The following is a 20,125-nucleotide window of genomic DNA, read 5'->3' as shown; positions in this document are numbered from 1 at the left end:
TATTTTGTAGTCTGTTTCACAGCTTTGCAAGCATAATGCAGTTTGTTGTAATAGTTTCTGAAATATGAGGTCCACAATTACTTTTAGGCACATTTGTACTAAGTACTTGTGCTGCTATTTAAGTAATGCTTTTTCATGAACAAGTTTGTTAGTGGAACACTTAAAGGGACAGTTTACACCTTGGTCATCTTAAAGTCTTACATTAGATTAAGCTGTAAAAAAAACCCTTTTCCATATCATGCAGCAGGAATGGTTAAGCAGTTATTTTAAAATGAATATTGTTTCTGACCACTTTAAAATGGCTGCCAAGCACAGCCCACTGATGACATCATGATCTGGGCTGCATATGGCATCCAATCACAAAAGGCTCACTAGTTAGATTCAACAGACTGTCAATGCTATTCAGCAGAGTACCTAGATGCAGCCCACATCGTGATGTCATCAGTGGGTGGAGCTTGGCAACCATTTCAAACTGGCCAGAAACACTATTCATTTTAAAATGTAATTGTTTACTGTTTCTGCTGCATGATATAAAAAGGTTGCAGGGGGCTATTTGCAGCTTAATCTAAGGTAAGACTTTAAGATGACTAAGGTGTAGACTGTCCCTGTAAAGGGACATTATACACTAGATTTTTCTTTGCATAAATGTTTTGTAGATGATCCATTTATAAAGCCCATACAGGGTTTTGTTTTTGTAAAAATGTATAGTTTCGCTTATTTTTAAATAACATTGTGCTGATTTTCAGACTCATAACCAAGCCCTATGCTGATGTATACAGACTTCAGACTGCTTTTTTTTGTATAATTGGTCTTTTCATATGCAGGAGAGGGTGAAGGTTCTGCTATCATCCCCTATCAGTGGGTGTCCCAGGCTTATCTTATTAGCAGTGTTAAATTGGGAGCTTCTAAGTAAGTTTTTAAAAGGTTTAACACTGGATTTTTAGAACAGTATCTGTGCATATTTTTCTTTATAGTAGTGTCTATTATATCCAGTTAAATGAAAATTGGTGTATACTGCCCCTTTAAGACAATTTTTTTTCTTTCAAGATTCAGAAAGAGCATGCAATTTTAATAAAACGACATATTTAAAACGACATATTTTGAGTTTGTGATTCGCTGATGGCTGTCACATGATACAGGGGACAGGGAAATGAAAAAAATGTCAAATCTGTCAGAAAAAAAAAACTAGTGTTCATTTGAAGATCAGAGTAACTTTTGTATTGTCTTTTAATTATGTATTTCTACCAAATTTAATGCTCCTTTAAACCTGTGTAAACCGATATTTAATAAACGAAGGAAGTGCATGTTGGTTTATTACTCCTTCTAGGCCAGTTTACAAGTGGAGCGGTATTTAACGCTCCTACTCCAACTCCGCTAGAAGTACGTTTTTTGTAAAAATATGTATTTATGAATAAATAGAACATATTCTTCCACATGAGAATATAATTGGGTTTCCGTGCAAATAGGGTATTAGATTTTTCCCACTTATTTTGCTACATTGACTTCTATGGAGGAATACATTAACACGATTGCAATATTCAAAGTTTGGGTATTTCCTGCTGTAAAATTAAATTTAGTGCTTATTGAGATCTATTGCTTGCTAGTTTGTATAACAAAACAAATGAAAATGCTATAACATAAGTTATATTTAATTTGACAAAGTGATTACAATTCTGCCCAGGACATGTAATACTGCACAAGGACAGTGAATAGGGTGGACACAAAGACAGTGGCAGAATCACAACATTTTTCACATAAAAATGCACATAAGAAAGAGAGCAAAAAAGTTTTAATAAACGTAGATCACTGGTTTTCAAACCTGTCCTCGGGCCTCCCCAACAGACCAGATTTTCAGGATTACTGTGGGTGACAGCAGGTAAAATAACCAAGTTTACTAATCGGCTGATTATTTCACCTGTGCTCCAGTTTAGATATCCTCAAAATGTGGCCTGTTAGGGAGGTCTGAGGGCAGGTTTAAAGACCAACAAAAGATAAATAATAATGTGAACAACATCTCTTTCAAAATGTATTCATAAATGCTACATACAATTATAGTTTATTAACAAGCATTGCTAGGGTCCCTGTATTTAACTGGACGGACCATTATTTCTCGATTCTTAAAGTAAGATTACTTATAGTAGAATTGCATGATTGTCAAATGCATAATAAAAACACAATGCAATAGCGCTTATTTTGAATTTCAGATGCGTACTAGATTTTTTTTCTGGCAAATTTCTAAATTAACTCCACGTGACTACCATCACCAATCACAGAATACATATGTGTATTTACTGTACACTCTTGCACATGCTCAGTAAGATCTGGTGCATCAGAAAGTGTGCATATAAAAATATTCTACACATTTGGATAATGCAAGTAAATTAGAAAGTGTTTTTTTTTTTAATTTCCTGCTCCATCTGAATCGTGACAGTTTAAAATTTCTTTAGTGTCTCTAATTGATTTGATATGATTGGACATCAGAATTGTGCATATAACTGGCATGAGCTGCAGGGCCATAGGGTTAAATCACAAACTCCGCAAATATCTTCCCCCAATTACTCATTGGTCGTTCAAGTATTCTTGCCAAGGACAGCTGGCAACCCTAATTATCAGTGGCATCCTCAGCTGTGGCTGTAATAACCCATGCTGCCCTGATAACCTGGCTGAGAATCTCCGCATTAATCTAAGCAATTATAAACTGGTACCCTGGAGACATTAGCTGAAGCCTCTCTCTCAGCCTAACAAATATATCTAAGTGGCAATTCTTCCATTTAAAGATATGCAAAACTATTGATTTGTGCAAACCAATTTTCCTGGCACAGCAGCAATTTTGAATAAAATGTACTTTTTAATGAGCAGCAACATTTATACAGAATATGGAGCAGATGCTCGGATTATGTGTTATGTTTGATCAGCACTGTCTTTGTACATTATATCCTGCAGCAACATCAGACAAATGAGGAAGGCAATGCCTGGCCAGTATGATGGCAGAGCAGGTGGGTACAGTACTTACAACTCATCCAGACATTCAGGCGGCTGCTTCAGTCTGTTTCCAGCAATGAGGTAGCTGTAGATTTCAGAATTTTCAATGCCTGCGTATGGGGTCTGTCCTCGTGTAACGATCTCCCAGAGAGTCACACCAAATGCCCACTAACAACACAATGATATTAAGTTATTGCATGAATAGAGAATGATGATGATAATCCAAAACTTTGTTATGCATTTAAATCCTTTCTGGTTATTGCAAATAAAGTGTTAAAGGTACAGCAACTACCTTGTAATTAAAAGACATTTCTGTCGTCTTTCTATAATATAACATATTAGCTAAGTCTAAACATTTTAAAAAATATGTTAACATCTTGTTTGATGCAATTCAGTATTCAAACTCCATCTACCACTTGCCTTATCTGAAGGAGCCAAACCAGGCTCAGAACAAGGCTAACCATGATCATTAAATTAGTGTAAAGTGAATTGTTTTGCAGTTGTTATCATCTAAAGACAATTAGATAATGATATGTGGCAAGGTTCGCCTTGAGAAGTCAGCAGTATAAATTTACAGTTCAGAGAATTCGAAAATCCACAATTTCCAGCACTTTAAAACATGAAAAGGGTCAAAAAAGTTGTTTCACTGTGCATAACTAAACATTTTATATTAAAATCTCAAGGTGTTTACTGCCCTTTTAGAAGATTGATCGATTAAAAAACAAAAACCCACCTGTCCTAGCACTCTACTTCATAGCAACGCTGCAAAGCTTGTGGCAGTTAAGATGACATTAAAGGGACAGTCTACTCCAGAATTTATATTGTTTAAAAAGATAATACATTTTATTATTCATTCCCCAGTTTTGCATAACCAACACGGTTATATTAATATAATTTTTACCTCTGATTACCTTGTACATAAACCACTGTAGACTGTCCCCTTATTTCATTTTTTTTTTAAAGCCAATCAGTGCTAACTCATAGGTAACCCATAAGAGTGAGAACAATGTTATCTATATGGCACATATGAACTAGCGCAGCCTAGCTGTGAAAAATTGTCAAAATGCCCTGAAATAAGAGGCGGTGTTCAAGGGCTTAGAAATTAGCATATTATTCTACCTAGGTTTACCTTTCAATGGAGAATAACAAGAGAACAAAGCAAAATTGGTGATAAAAGTAAATTAGAAAGTTGTTTAAATTGCATTCCGTATCTGGATCATGAAAGTTACATTTTGACTAGACTGTCCCTTTAAACAACATAAAAACCCCATCAAACATTTATTTTAAGATTTCAGATAGTTCATACATTTTTAAGCAATGTTCCAAATTATTCATGCATGAGTAAGGGCAGATAGCCCGAAATGTTGCCTCATTGTTTTTGATTCACATATTCCAATTAAAGGTGAATGAATACATGGTGCTGATGGAATAAATTATTTGAAGCTACAGTGGGTTTGTTTCGTAACTCTATCCAACATTCACTTGTAAGGACTATAGGTGAGTTGCTGGAACCTTGTTTGTTATTGACTTAAAGTTATACTAAACCCAATTATTTTCTTTCATGATTCAGATAGAGCATGCAATTTAGCCACCAATAAACAAGCGTAACTCAGGTTCTGAACCAAAAATGGACTCCTAAGCTTTCCATTCCTGCTTTTTAAAGATAGCAAGAGAACAAAGAAAATTGCTTAAAATTGCATGCTCTATCGGAATCATTAAAGAAAAAAACCCATAATTTATGCTTACCAGATAAATTCCTTTCCTTTCTGGCAAGGAGAGTCCACGACTTCATTCCTTACTGTTGGGAAATACAACACCTGGCCACCAGGAGGAGGCAAAGACACCCCAGCCAAAGGCTTAAATATCCCTCCCACTTCACCTATCCCCCAGTCATTCTGCCGAAGGAACAAGGAAAAGTAGGAGAAACATCAGGGTATAAAAGGTGCCAAAAGAAATATAAAAAGGGAGCCGTCCAACAACAACAAAATTACGGGCAGGGAGAGTCCACAACTTCATTCCTTACTGTTGGGAAAACTAAGTCCAAGCTCCAGAGGACACTGAAGGAATAACGGGAGGGAACAAAAGAGAGCGAACCCTAATCTGAAGGCACCACAGCCTGCAAAACTTTTCTCCCGAAAACTGCTTCGGCCGAAGCAAAAACATCTCTAGTAGAATGAGACATTATCCTCTCAGGAGGCTTTTGTCCCGCTGTCTCGTAAGCTAAGCGGATGATACTCCTCAACCAGAAAGATAGGGAAGTCGTCGTAGCCTTCTGCCCCCTACGCTTCCATGAACAGATGACAAACCAAGAGGAAGATTGTCTGAACTCCTTACTAGCCTGAAGATAAAACTTCAAGATACGAACCACAACTAGATTATGAAGCAATTGTTCCTTCGCTGAAGAAGGATTAGGACACAAAGAAGGAACAACAATCTCTTGATTATTGTTACAATCAGACACCACCATAGGGAGAAACCCTAATTTAGTACGTAAAACCACCTTATCAGCATGGAAAACAAGATAAGGGGGGTCATATAGCAAAGCAGAAATCTCAGAAACTCTGCGCACAGAGGCAATAGCCAACAAAAAAAAAGAACCTTTAAAGATAACTATTTAATGTCAACAGTATGCATAGGCTGAAACGGAGCCTGCTGCAAAACACGAAGAACAGGATTGAGGCTCCAAGACGGAGCCCCAGATCTAAATACAGGTCTGATCCTAGTCAGAGCCTTAACAAAGGACTGCACATCTGTAAATTCGGCCAATCATTTGTGCAGTAACACCGACAGGGCCGATATCTGTCCCTTCAGGGAACTAGCAGATAGACCCTTCTCCAGTCCATCCTGGATAAAAGAAAAAATTCTGGCAACCTTAACCTTATGCCAGGAAAAGCCACGCACTTCACACCAGTACAAGTCAGTCCTCCACACTTTATGATAGATACACTGAGTAACCGGCTTACGAGCTTGAATCAGAGTGTCAATAACACACTCAGAAAACCCTCTCTTGGCTAAGACCAAGCATTCAATCTCCACGCAGTCAGCCTCAGAGAATCTAGATTTTGATGTACGAAGGGTACCTGTATCAGCAGATCTCTGAGACAAGGTAACCTTCATTGAGGAGATGATGACATCCCCACCAGATCCGCAAACCACATCCTTTGCGGCCACAATGGAGCAATCAGAATCACCACACGAGGGAGAAGCGGTAATGAAGGAAAAAGATATACAAGTGTGAACCTCCATGGCACTGTTAGTTCCGCCTGAGAATCCTTTGACCTCGACCCGTACCTGGTTAGCTTGATATTGAGGTGGGATGCCATGAGATCTATCTCTGGCGTCCCCTACTCGCTGCTAATCTCTGCAAACACCTCTGGGTGAAAAAATTGCCTGCTGGGGAAGTCCGCTTCCCAGTTGTCCACACCCAGAATGTGGATCGCTAACAGCATACAGCTGTGAGTCTTTGCCCACTCTAGTATCTGATATACTTCTCTCATCGCCAAGGGACGTCTCGTTCCCCCTGATGGTTGATGTAGGCAACTAAGGTTATATTGTCTGATTGTAATCTGATCAACTGGGACATACCCAGAAGGGGCCAAGCCTTCAAAGCACTGAAGATTGCCCGGAGTTCCAATATATTGATTGGAAGGGAGGACGACTCCTGAGTCCACAGCCCTTGTGCCTTCTTGGCACCCCAAACGGCCCCCCAGCCGGAGAGGCTTGCATCCATAGGCACAATCTCCCAGGACCATCTCAAGAAGCACGTGCCTTGGGACAAATGATCTGGACAGAGCCACCAAGAGAGCGAGTCTCTCAACAGGTTGTCCAGCACAATGTGTTGAGAAAGATCTGAATGGCCGTTCCACTGTCTCAACATGCACAGTTGTAAGGGTCTGAGATGGAATCTGGCAAAGGGAATGATGTCCATACAGTCCCATCACCTCCATACACTGGGCCACTAAGGGTCTCAAGGAGGCCTGGAGGGCAAGACATGCAGTAGTTAGCTTGCAACGTCTCTGATCTGTGAGAAATATTCTCATGGATATGGAGTCTATTATTGTCCCAAGTAAATTCACCCTGGTACTTGGAGTAAGAGAACTCTTTTCCAAGTTTATCTTCTATCCATGTGATCGAAGAAGACTGAGAAGGGACTAGATGAAAAGATGGTGCCTGTACCAAGATATCGTCCAGGTAACGCACTACTGTAATACCTTGTATTCTGGCAACAGCTAGGAGAGCCCCCAGAACCTTCGTAAATATCCTTGGAGCAGTATGTAGGCCAAACGGAAGAGCTATAAACTTGAACTGCTTGTCCAGAAAGGCAAACCTCAGGAATTGAAAATGCTCCCTGTGTTTCGGAACGTGAAGTTATGCATCCTTCAGGTCTATGGTGGTCAAACTGTCCTTCCTGAACCAGAGGAAGGATTGACCGTATTGTCTCCATCTTGAAAGAGGGAACACTCAGAAACTTTTTTAGGCACTTTAAGTCCAGAATTGTACAAAAAGTTCCCTTCTTTTTTGGAACCACAAAAAGGTTTGAATAAAACTCCAAACCTCTTTCTGCTGTAGGTACCAAGACAATTACTCCTAGAAAGGAGAGATCCCGTACGCAACCTAAAAAGGCAATCCTATTTTCTGGTCTTGTAGACAGTCTGGAGAGTAGGAATCTACCCCTGGGCAGATGAGATTTAAATCCTATCCGGTATCCCTGAGATACAACCTCCAGGACCCAAGGATCCTGTACATCTTGGAAACAAGCATCTGAAAAAAGAGACAGTCTGCCCCCTACTCGAAGGCTGCCCCTTCATGCCGATTTGTTCTCGGCAGGCTTCTTAGCCTGTTTGGACTTATTCCAGGACTGAGCCAGCTTCCAAGTACTCTTGGGCTGCTTGGACTTGGATGAGGATTGCTGTCATTGTGATTTGTCAGAACGAAAATTAGACGATAGCCATCCCTTAGGCCTATTCTTCTTATCCTGCGGTAGGAAGGCACCCTTCCCTCCGGTAACCGTAGAAATAATGGAGTGCAGCCCTGGACCAAATAAAATCTTCACATTGAAAGGAAAAGAAAGGAGTCTGGATTTAGAAGTCATATCTGCAGACCAAGACTTTAACCAGAGAGCCTGGCAGGCTAGGACCGCAAAGCCAGAAGCCTTTGCATTTAGGCGAATAATCTGCATATTTGCGTCACAGGTGAAGGAGTTCGCAATTCTCAGAGCTTTAATTCTCTCCTGAATATCCTTGAGGGGAGTTTCCACCTCAATGAGGTCAGACAGAGTGAGGCACCAGTAGGTAGTTGCTCCAGCAACCACGGCTACAGATGCCTCTGGTTGAAATAAAAACCCTGTATGTTGAAACATCTTCCTCAGAAAAATTTCCGTTTTCTTATTTATAGGCTCTCTAAAAGAAGAACTTTCCTCCAGGGGGATAGTAGTATGCTTAGCCAGCATAGAAATAGCGCCATCCACCTTAGGGATGGAGCCCCACAAATCCAATTGAGAGTAGACGAGGGGGAAAAAAGTTCCTATTCTTTCCTATTCGTTACTAATAATGTTCACCATTTTAACTGGCACAGGAAAAGTCAGAGGGACCTTCTTGTCTTCATAAACCCTGTCTAATTTAGGGATCTTAGGTTCCTCAGGTAGTTTAACCTCCTTTAATAAAAAAACACAGATGCTCAATTTTAAATCTAAGGAGGGTTCCACCGCTGAAGGAGGTTTAGAAACTGAAGTCTCCGACTCAGAAAGTTCACCTTCTGAAGTTACAGAGGTTTACTCATCCTCGGATAGCTGGGACATAATAGCTAAATCCGACAAATATTTAGATGTCTCTAGGTCAGAAGAACTAGGTTTAACCTTTCTCTTACGTTTGCTAGAGGGTGGTAAGACACTGAGGGCCGCAGACACCGCCGATTGTAACTGCGTGGTAAAGTCCGCAGGAAAAAAGCCCCCTCCAGATGGAGGATTAGTTGAGCCACAGGAAATTGCATGTGGAGCGGGTAGTGTAGAAAGGGTAGTAATCTCTCGGGACATAGATTCCTGAGAGGTAGACGGCTCAGATGGGCTAATAGTGCTATGAGTATTAGCAGGCTTGTCTCCTTTCTTAGACTTTAGAACAGTGCTTAGGTAAATGGAACAAAATTGAGCAGGCGGGCAAACTACGGCCTCCTCACAATATAAACAGGGATTATTAATCAGTACAGAAGGAGCAGGACCTTCTTATGTAGTATCAGAGTCCTCCATAGCAGTATATATCTACAGAAGGACAAACAAAAACACTTTTATTAAAAAAACGGCACCTTTATAATCCCAATGGCTGGGGCACTCACCACCTCCTAGACCCAGACAGCTAACAGTGAAAACGTTCTCCTTAGGAGTGATGTTCACAGCAGGATCGTAGGAAAATGAAAAGACCGCACCCGGTAATGTGGTGCGTAGAACAGGACTTCCCCTGCTATGAATAAAGTCACTAAGCTATTATGAGCTGCGCAACGCTCAAAAACAAAAGTGAATCCTGTTTGTTCAAAGCCAAAAGTACAGTCTATGAGCCCAACAACTCTCACATTAAAGCTGTTATAAATAACCCCTATCTGTTCAAAGAATCTCCCGGAAGGAGATATTAACCCTTGATCCTATTGAGGTATAAAGGAGCCCACACTGTGACCCTGTATAGCAAAAGTGTATATAAAAAACGGTCTTGCCCTCCAGGATCCATGCTGTGGATCAGGCACAGCCTCTCAAGTGTGACAGTATTGTAGCAACGCTTCTGACATGGACTTGAGTGTGTAACAGCAAGCAGTGAAACTCGTCAACACCGATTGCTCAGGAGCTGTTAGGTGACAGTCTGGATGGGTTCGCTAAAAAAACAAAACAACTTTCCCTGCATCTCCAGACTAACTTTCATCAATACTCTCACTGAGAGGTTGACATGATTACTTAAAGCTCCAGTCCTTTCTTGAAGGGAACATACCCATTACAGGACTATCCAAATCTTCTGACACTTCTCTGCCACCTCCTATAGTGATGAAAGGCAAAGAATGACTGGGGGATATGGGAAGTGTGAGGGATATTTAAGCCTTTGGCTGGGGTGTCTTTGCCTCCTCCTGGTGACCAGGTGTTGTATTTCCCAATAGTAAGGAATGAAGTCGTGGACTCTCCCTGCCTTATGGAAGGAAATTGGGTTTAGTATCTCTTTAACAAGGCTGGTGTATTTTTTGTTTTTCAGAACTGGATACCAAATAGGTTAAATCATTTTTTACGGTTACATTATTATTTAGTGTCATTTATTGTTTTTTGTTTGTGCAAATCTTGAAATTGAGAATGTAGGTTGATTATTTTAACCTAATCAGGTGATGCTTTTCAAAGGGACATAAAACACAACATTTTTTCTTTTATGATTCAGACAGAGCATACCATATTAAACAACTTTCAAATGTACTTTCTATTATCAAATTAGAAAACTGTGTTAAATTGCATGCTCTATATGAAAGTTTAATCTTGACTTTACTTTTCCTTTTATTATAACCTCATATGTGCTTTACACAATCAATGAGGTGCGACTGCCACCTCCGCAAACAAGTCTGATGGCCCACATAGAGAAGGTGGTTGTTTGTGTTAACCAAATTTTGTTTTGCTCAATGTTTTTAACAGAGTAAAAGTTGCTTTTAGGATTTATCATGCACATGCTGCTTTATGGTTTTTTCATGAGAGAAAAAAGTCACATCTACCTGGAATTACCCACAATTCAATTAATCAGTCTGTAAAGGAGAACATGTAATTTTGTTGTAATTTACATCATGTTTTGGAGGATACAGCCTCTTCTCTTTAGCAAGGTCAAGCCTAAAACTAATCTTTACCACAGCAGGATAGAACTTGCATTGTATTCATTATATCTGCTGTGGTCCTAGCATTAGCAACTGATAATGACGTGTGTCCCATTATTCGCCTGTAAACACTTACCACATCACTATACACTGTATAAACATTGTCTGCAAGACTCTCCAACGCCAGCCACTTTACAGGAAGCTTGGAAGCACAACCTTGGCGATAATAATCCCCACTGTAGATTTTCTTAGAAAGACCAAAGTCTGCCACACATACAGTCATGTCCTCGTTCAACCTGTTAAACAAAAGATTAGAAACATTAGCAGGATGGAACAATTTTTTTTTTTTTTTTTAAATCTGCATTCATTTCTTCGAACAACTAAATATATATATTATCAGTAACATGTTTTCTTGCCATTACATATGCCAATAAATTGAAAGGATTGCATACATTAAAGTGTATCACCGACTAACAACCGTAAATAGTATTCTTAACTGGAACATAAATGGTGTCTAGGCAGCGAGAGGGTCTAAAGGGAGGATTGGGGTAGTTTGGTCACTACCTTTTGGACTGCGCCCTGCAGTATTCTATGGCTTGTTGTTTTTACTGTAGGGCTGCAGTATTGGATGATCTTGCTTTTAGACAACAGCATGTTTGTACTTGTTTAGGGTCTGGGTACTCATACAGATAGAGCTTGAAGTCCCCCACAGTGTTTGGCCTTACCACCTCTAATGGAAGTTTATTAAATCACTGTATTCACTAAAATCTATATAATTATTTCCATGTATTCCAGATTTTGAGTATATTCCTGCTTAACAATACCATTGGGATGAGGTTCAGGTGCTTGGTTTATAAAACCAGTTCACGATAGGCTCTAGACTAACGACCAAGCATCTTTAAAGCCAGCTGGCATCATGATAACTCATTTCCTCTCTCTGCTTGGTAGAGAACATTTGCTGTTCTAGTTATCAGGATAGCATGTGTTTTTGTGCCAACATGTCTCAGACAAGCAAGATTCACGTCTTGTCAAATCATATTTGTAATTTATTTTCCAACAAATGTAATTTATTTTTTACCTATAAACAAAATAGTTTATTTTTATTTAAAAAAAATTTTTTTTAACATATACTTCAGTTCAACTGCAAACATTTACATACATATTTATGACATTTTTTTTTTTATAAAGTTTTAACCATCTAACACAGTAAGAAGTGAAATACAAACAACATATATACCATGACTGTCAGTACTACAAAGTAATAATTATTGTATCACTTAATAGTGAAATTTGATCATCTGTAAATGTAATAAATTGTGCTGTTCAAGAATATATATATATATATATATATATATATATATATATATATATATATATATATATATATATATATATATATAGAGAGAGAGAGAGAGAGAAAACGAAAAATAGAAAGCACTCACTGGACTGTAGACAGCAATGTGAATCAAATAGAATTTATTGTGACGTTTCGGGACCAACAGCGTCCCTTCCTCTGACAAACAGCTAGTGAAAAAACCAAACATTTATAGACCCATAAAACACTCCCCTAGGTGAACTGCCAATGAAAATGTGCCGTGTGCAAAACAGGCATAGATCCCTATAATTAGGGTTAAAGCATCCTATATTATAAAAGGCCAAGTGTTTGTCTGAAGCCGTCATGCACAGTAGAGACAAACACTTGGCCTTGAGATAGGGAGCGCGAGGTGCACAAACAGCTGTGAGGTCTGGGGAGCGCGAGGTAAGCTGATTGAAACAGCCTGTGGCAAGATATATGGAGCGCGAGCTACTCAACAGCTGTGAGGTGTGCTGCGTGAGAAGTGGCCACACGCTCCCCAGACCTCACAGCTGTTTGTGGCCGACAGGAGCGTTGCGATGGGGGCGTGGCCGGGTGTCGCGGTGGGCGTGGCCGGGCGGGGTCCCGTGATGTGAAGACTTCAAGACAGAGCCAGAGAGGGAGCAGGAGAGGGGGGGGAGAAGGAGCAGGAGAGGGGGGGGGGGGAGAAGGAGCAGGAGAGGGGAGAGAGAGCCAAAGGGGGGAGAGAGAGCCAAAGAGAAGGGGGGAGAGAGAGCCAAAGAGAAGGGGGAGAGAGAGCCAAAGAGAAGAGGGGGAGAGAGAGCCAAAGAGAAGGGGGGGGAGAGAGAAGGGGGGGGAGAGAGAGCCAAAGAGAAGGGGGGGGGAGAGCCAAAGAGAAGGGGGGGGGGAGAGAGCCAAAGAGAAGGGGGGGGGGGGGAGAGAGCCAAAGAGAAGGGGGGGGGAGAGCCAAAGAGAAGGGGGGGGGGAAGAGCCAAAGAGAAGGGGGGGGGGAGAGCCAAAGAGAAGGGGGGGGAGAGCCAAAGAGAAGGGGGGGGGGGGAGAGCCAAAGAGAAGGGGGGGGGGAGAGCCAAAGAGAAGGGGGGGGAGAGCCAAAGAGAAGGGGGGGGGAGAGCCAAAGAGAAGGGGGGGGAGAGAGCCAAAGAGAAGGGGGGGGGAGCCAAAGAGAAGGGGGGGAGAGCCAAAGAGAAGGGGGGAGGGAGAGCCAAAGAGAAGGGGGGGGGGAGAGCCAAAGAGGAAAAAGAGCCAAAGAGGGGGGAGAAAGAGCCAAAGAGGGGGGAGAGAGAGCCAAAGAGGGGGGAGAGAGAGCCAAAGAGGGGGGAGAGAGAGCCAAAGAAAGGGAGGGAGAGCCAAAGAAAGGGAGGGAGAGCCAAAGAAAGGGAGGGAGAGCCAAAGAAAGGGAGGGAGAGAGCCAAAGAGGGGGGGGGGGAGAGAGCCAAAGAGGGGGAGAGAACAAAAGAGGGGGGAGAGAGCCAAAGAGGGGAGAGAGAGAGCAAAAGAGGGGGGGGAGAGCCAAAGAGGGGGGGGGCAAAGGGGAGGGGAGAGACAAAGAGAAGGGGGGGAGAGCCAAAGAGAAGGGGGGGGAGAGCCAAAGAGAAGGGGGGGAGAGCCAAAGAAAGGGAGGGAGAGCCAAAGAAAGGGAGGGAGAGCCAAAGAAAGGGAGGGAGAGAGCCAAAGAGGGGGGGGGGAGAGCCAAAGAGGGGAGAGAGAACAAAAGAGGGGAGAGAGAACAAAAGAGGGGAGAGAGAGCCAAAGAGGGGAGAGAGAGCCAAAGAGGGGAGAGAGAGCCAAAGAGGGGAGAGAGAGCCAAAGAGGGGAGAGAGAGAGCAAAAGAGGGGGGGCAAAGGGGAGGGGAGAGCCAAAGAGAAGGGGGGGAGAGCCAAAGAGAAGGGGGGAGGGAGAGCCAAAGAGAAGGGGGGAGGGAGAGCCAAAGAGAAGGGGGGAGGGAGAGCCAAAGAGAAGGGGGGAGGGAGAGCCAAAGAGAAGGGGGGAGGGAGAGCCAAAGAGAAGGGGGGAGGGAGAGCCAAAGAGAAGGGGGGAGGGAGAGCCAAAGAGAAGGGGGGAGGGAGAGCCAAAGAGGAAAAAGAGCCAAAAAGGAGAGAGAGCCAAAGAGGGGGGAGAGAGAGCCAAAGAGGGGGGAGAGAGAGCCAAAGAGGGGGGAGAGAGAGCCAAAGAGGGGGGAGAGAGAGCCAAAGAGGGGGAGGGAGAGCCAAAGAGGGGGGGAGAGAGCCAAAGAGGGGGGGAGAGAGCCAAAGAGGGGGGGAGAGAACAAAAGAGGGGGGAGAGAGCCAAAGAGGGGAGAGAGAGAACAAAAGAGGGGGGGAGAGCCAAAGAGGGGGGGGGGGCAAAGGGGAGGGGAGAGCCAAAGAGGGGGGAGAGAGAGAGCCAAAGAGGAAAGACAGCCAAAGAGGAAAGACAGCCAAAGAGGAGAGAGAGCAAAAGAGGAGAGAGAGCAAAAGAGGAGAGAGAGCAAAAGAGGGGAGAGAGCCAAAGAGGGGGGAGAGAGAGCCAAAGGGGGGGGGGGGGGAGAGCCAAAGGGGGGGAGAGCCAAAGGGGGGGAGAGAGAGAGCCAAAGAGGAGAGAGAGCAAAAGAGGGGAGAGAGCCAAAGAGGGGGGGAGAGAGCCAAAGAGGGGGGAGGAGAGCCAAAGAGGGGGGAGAGAACAAAAGAGGGGGGAGAGAGAGCAAAAGAAAGGAGGGAGAGAGCAAAAGAGGGGAGAGAGAGAGAGCAAAGGAGAGGGGGGAGAGAAAGCAAAAGAGAGGGGGGAGAGAAAGCAAAAGAAAGGGGGGAAGAGAGAGCAAAAGAGAGGGGGGAGAGAGCAAGGGGTGGGACCGCTGTACTGCAAAAAATGGCCCGTGTACACGGGCTTTAGTACTAGTAGTGAATAATATATTAAATGTGTAAATGTATATAGATATATACGTGATCCTATGTGTGCAAACTATAAGTATACCTGATAGCCCCCAAAACATGACCGATCTACTGAGACTGGGATAAAATCTGTAACGCACATCTAATGAAAATAAAAACAACAAAGAGCCTGATAGGTGGGATATGACATACCCCCATTCTTTGATTGGCCAGGCAAATTAGTCATCGATAACCACGCCTTTTTCAGTATTACAGGCCAGTCACAATGGAGTGCATTGTGTAGAGGATGCCAACAAATGTTCTAATAGGCTAAATGGACGCCGACAAGTACGTCACGCCGTCACTTACAACAGCAACACGAGCGGTTGCCTTGGTAACCCATGTAAACACCTCTGTGTGTCCTAGTAACTGAGTATCACCGCGTCTGCTAAAATCAATTACTCACCACCGCAACGCCGTGACACATACCCACTCGGGCGGTTGTCCTGGCAACCAATATAAACAGCTCTGTGCAATAGTAGCCGAATACCACCGCGCCTACCCAAACACCGTCAAACGCTACCACGCCCGAGATCCAACTACATTGTCAACCTTATAAGAATAAGACCAAACCAAAGTTACACTATCAGACTGAAACATGATGAAAGCGTCGCCTTATCTCCCCATCACTTTGCCGCAATCCACTACTTGTCCGACTACAAGGTTGCCATAGCAACCTGAGTATAAACATCAACACCCGATCGTGGCCTCACTTTGCGCTATATGCAGCAAAACATAGGGGTTCTTGAGGCTTTCTATTTTTCCAGTGAGTGCTTTCTATTTTTCGTTTTCTACATACCTGGCTACAGCACCCTGGCAAGTTGTAGTGTGTTGGTGAGAGTGCATATACTACAATACATCTTTATATATATATATATATATATATATATATACACACACACACATACACATATATATCGGGGTCGGCTCCAAGGGGGGGGCATTGACGGGCAATGCCCGCCCAAATGGAATTCTGTGCCCCCTTAAAAAAAATAATTTTGTTATTGTATAATGAAACACATGTGCACATGTGCGAAACGCGTCAGATGTCATCTGTCTACTCACCTGATACTTGGCAACATTGCTGAATAAACCACAAGTATACAAGTTTTTTTAGCTCCAGGGTTTGCTTCTTTCCCTTCTGGATACTATATATATATATACATATATACATATACACACACAGGTGGCCCTCGTTCTACAACGGTTCAATTTACACCGTTTCAGAATAACAACCTTTATATTCCAGTCATGTGACTGCTATAGAAAAGCATTGAGAAGCAGTGCATTTATTAAAATAGCCAGTAGATAGAGCTGTCCCGCTTATGTTGCAGCAAAGCCAAGCAAGCTGAAATTAATACACACACAGGTGGATGTAATCACCCAGAGAAATACAAAACACGGAAGGGAACTGCACTCCAAGACCGGACCAGGTACACATCCAGTGACTCAGCAGCATCCCAGCCCTGGGTGCTAAATAGGGGTGTATTTCTCTGGGTGATTACATCCACCTGTGCACCCCTTCTTTGTTCTCAGTTTGTTTGGCTTTGTAAGCTTGCATGGTGTGGCTGTGTTAGGGACTCAGGCAGTGGAAAGGATCTTGACGTGGTGCCTGAGCTTTTCCCATTTGGCCAGATGCGTTAACTAACCTTTCCAGTTGTGATTTTATCTTAGCTGTGAGCTAGCTGGTGAGTGCTGGGTGTTTCTATGTGTTATATATATATATATATATAGAACAAAATGTGGAATAAATTTCTGAAAAGTCCTGGCGAGTGCACTCTTTCTTTTGTTCTATCTGCCTACCTGTGACTTGATCTCTGGAGTGCTTGTCTACTTTGAATTAAAAAGAGGAATAGAGATGGTCAAAAAGACAATTCAGCCGAGACAATTCGCCTCTTAAACGAGATATAATAACAAACACCAGAAGACTGTTTGGGCCTCTCTATGTCTTGTCAGTGAGGTGCAGGAGCATCACTCTATGCCAGGTGTGGGCAGACTTTTGTAAGGCAAGGGCTACCTCTAATTTTATACCAAGTGCCGTGGTCACCTAACTTAAAAAAACTAAACAAAAAACAACCACCACAGCAGTCGGTGGCTGAAAATTGTATTTTTGCCACAAATAGGACCTGCTGGCTGAAAATTGTATTTTTGCCACAAACAGGACCTGCTGGCTGAAAATTGTATTTTTGCCACAAATTATACAGCTTTAAAAATCAGCCGCACTCTTTAATAATCAATACAGCCGCGCTCTTTACATACTGCGAGAGTTCTCTCTTTACATCATGCTGGGACCATCAAGCAACTTTATCTGTGTACCGCGCCTGCGTATAAATAAGTAGTCTCACAATTAAGACGGCTCGAGTCTAGGGCTAGCGGAGTAGTCAAGCCTGGAACACATGGGCCAATCATAGACAGACTCATTCTACAAAGTCATTTTATTGGCTGGACGCCATGTCAGGTTGATTAGGGGGCAGGTCCTGTTGGCTGCTCTCCATCCGTCCGCTACTAGCGGAAGACTACTGCAAATAATTGGGATAGTGACAGCGGTAGGACCTGCAGGCTCTGTACTGCCTTACACAGCAACCAGAGACTGGTATAGCAGCAACTGACCTGCACAATTTGGTGACAACAAATTCTGGGAACAGAAAGCTGCAGATACTAGCACAGTATAGCTAATATTAATGTGTCAGAGAAAGTATCAGAGAGCTGCATCAAAGCCTGGTACAGAGTAGTTATAAGAACCTGAGGGGGAGTAACAGACCCTGGGAAAAAAACCACTAGACCATTCACCCAGCAGAGCCTGGTGACAAGTAACGGAGGACAGAACTAGAAAGTAGCAGCAGAATATCAGACAGAGCAGGACCTGGAACTGCCAGGGATACCGAGCAGCATCTCAGCCTGGCGCATGAAGAGTCTCTACTATGGGCTGACTGCTCTTGAGGCAAAAAGTAAGAGTTTGGGACAGGCAGTAACCAAAGCTGGGGCAGTGAGTTCAGCTGCAGCCACGTCGCGCATGCGGAAGTACACTTACCGCCATCATAGAGTCATAGCCGATTTCAAAAGTCTGCATAAGAAAAACATTTCTCATACATCTACGGTGGCGAGGCTCTTCACTCAGAATCTAGATGTGTGAGAAATGGTTCTCTTATTATGCAGACTTTTCAAATCTTCCAGGAGGTCACCTCAAAATTCACTTGCGGTCCACTGGTAGACCGCGATCTACCTCTTGCCCACCCCTGCTCTAGGCCGTGAGAGCAAGAAGCCCATGTCTTGTGACATCTTACTAATCATAGGGAGAACCCAGAGTAATATCCTGTAGTTTATCAGTCTAACCTGACAAAAAGACGCACCAGGCAACAAACCCCAGACATTTTATTTACTGTTTGTGTTCATAAATACGGTCATATAACAATAAGTACAATGAAAACTAATAGAACAAGGGAAATGAAAATAATTAGAAAAAAAAAAGAGTTGTTTGACAAACAGAATCAAAACCTAAATTTAAAATATAGATGAATACTTAAAGGGACATTAAACCCCAACATTTTCTTTCATGATTCAGATAGAGAATACAATTTTAAACAACATTCCATTATCTAATTTGCTTCATTCTTTAGATATCCTTTGTCGAAGAAATAGCAATGCATAGGGGTGAGCCATTCACATGAGGCATATATGTGCAGCCACCAATCAGCAGCTACTAAGCCTATCTAGATATCCTTTTCAACAAAGGATATCAAAATAATGAAGCAAATTAGATAATAGACATAAATTGGTAAATTGTCTTAAATTGTATAATCTATCTGAACCTTTAAAGGGATAAGATTAAGATTGAAACATATGATAAACAAGCTGACTGTGGTAAATTTCCACTGTATTCTTGAGCACAAGCATGCTACAGCTTCACTCACCTTGTCAAAACCATCTAAATGGGCTTGTTCTGTCAGTCACATTGAACACAGTATATGGGTGTCAGTCTAATTATTCATTTCTAAGCATGCTACATTTCTTCCAACACTAAAAGATGGGGGGGGAGTGGATATTTATATTAATTATTCTATAGCTTAGACCAGGGTTCTTCAAACCACAGGTCAGGTATGAGAGTGTATGTGCGCTGTAAAGGTGTGTGTGTTGTATAAGAGTAGTATGAGAGTGTGTTGTATGAGAGATTGTGTGTGTTGTATGAGTTGTATGTGAAATTGTGTGTGTTGTATGAGAGTGTGTGTGTGTGTGTGTTGTATGAGAGTTTTATGACAGTGTGTGTGTTGTATAAGTGTGTTGTATGAGAGTTGTATAAGAGTGTGTGTGTTGTATAAGTGTGTTGTATGAGAGTTGTATAAGAGTGTGTGTGTTGTATGAGGGTGTGTGTGTTGTATGAGAGTTGTATAAGAGTGTGTGTGTTGTATGAGAGTTGTATGAGTGTGTGTTGTATGAGAGTTGTATGAGTGTGTGTGTGTTGTATGAGAGTGTGTGTGTGTGTTGTATGAGAGTGTGTGTGTGTGTTGTATGAGAGTGTGTGTTGTATGAGAGTGTGTGTTGTATGAGAGTTGTATGAGTATGTGTGTTGTATGAGAGTTGTATGAGAGTGTGTGTGTTGTATGAGAGTTGTGTGTGTGTGTTGTATGAGAGTTGTATGAGTGTGTGTTGTATGAGACGTATAGTAAAGCTGGTGCTGCTGCAGGAAACGTCCGTCGGGTAAGAGGGAAACAGACCCACTCTGAGTAGGGGAAGGTATGGAGCCGGCCCAGAGAAGCGGTGGACAGCCGCAAAAAGGTACAGAAAAAAGCAGGCGGCTACTGAGATACTGAAAAAGGTACTTTTTATTCCAGGTAAAAAGTTTGACAAAAAGCAAAAAAGATTAATATGACACAACACACCAGGGAGGGAAACAGCAGACTTACATGTTTCACGCTGGCTAGCGCTTAATCATAGAAGCTGTTAGACAAGTGAAACCTGCTGTGGCTCTTAAAGGGACAGTGCACCAATCAAAACACCTCATATCTAAATTAGAACAAAACAGGTGTAACATAAATGTATTGTTTCTACATATATGTCCACTGAGAGAGCCACAGATCAGATA

General features: G+C 42.5%; 1 protein-coding gene across 1 annotated transcript in view; it reads right to left on the bottom strand.

The window, feature by feature from the left end:
- The window catches only part of TYRO3 (TYRO3 protein tyrosine kinase), a 533,278-nt gene that overhangs the window by 3,908 nt on the left and 509,245 nt on the right, over nucleotides 1-20,125 (bottom strand). The window contains exons 18-19 of the mRNA XM_053697821.1: nucleotides 10,940-11,099; nucleotides 3,014-3,150 (exon numbers count right to left, since the gene is read on the bottom strand). Of these exons, the coding sequence (XP_053553796.1) occupies nucleotides 3,014-3,150; nucleotides 10,940-11,099 (297 nt within the window). The remainder of the gene's footprint in view (nucleotides 1-3,013; nucleotides 3,151-10,939; nucleotides 11,100-20,125) is intronic.

Source organism: Bombina bombina, chromosome 1, assembly GCF_027579735.1.
Source record: "Bombina bombina isolate aBomBom1 chromosome 1, aBomBom1.pri, whole genome shotgun sequence".
Classification (NCBI taxonomy): Eukaryota; Metazoa; Chordata; class Amphibia; order Anura; family Bombinatoridae; genus Bombina; species Bombina bombina.
Note: the sequence above shows the minus strand (reverse complement) of the source record. Positions and strands in the feature narration are given on the sequence as shown.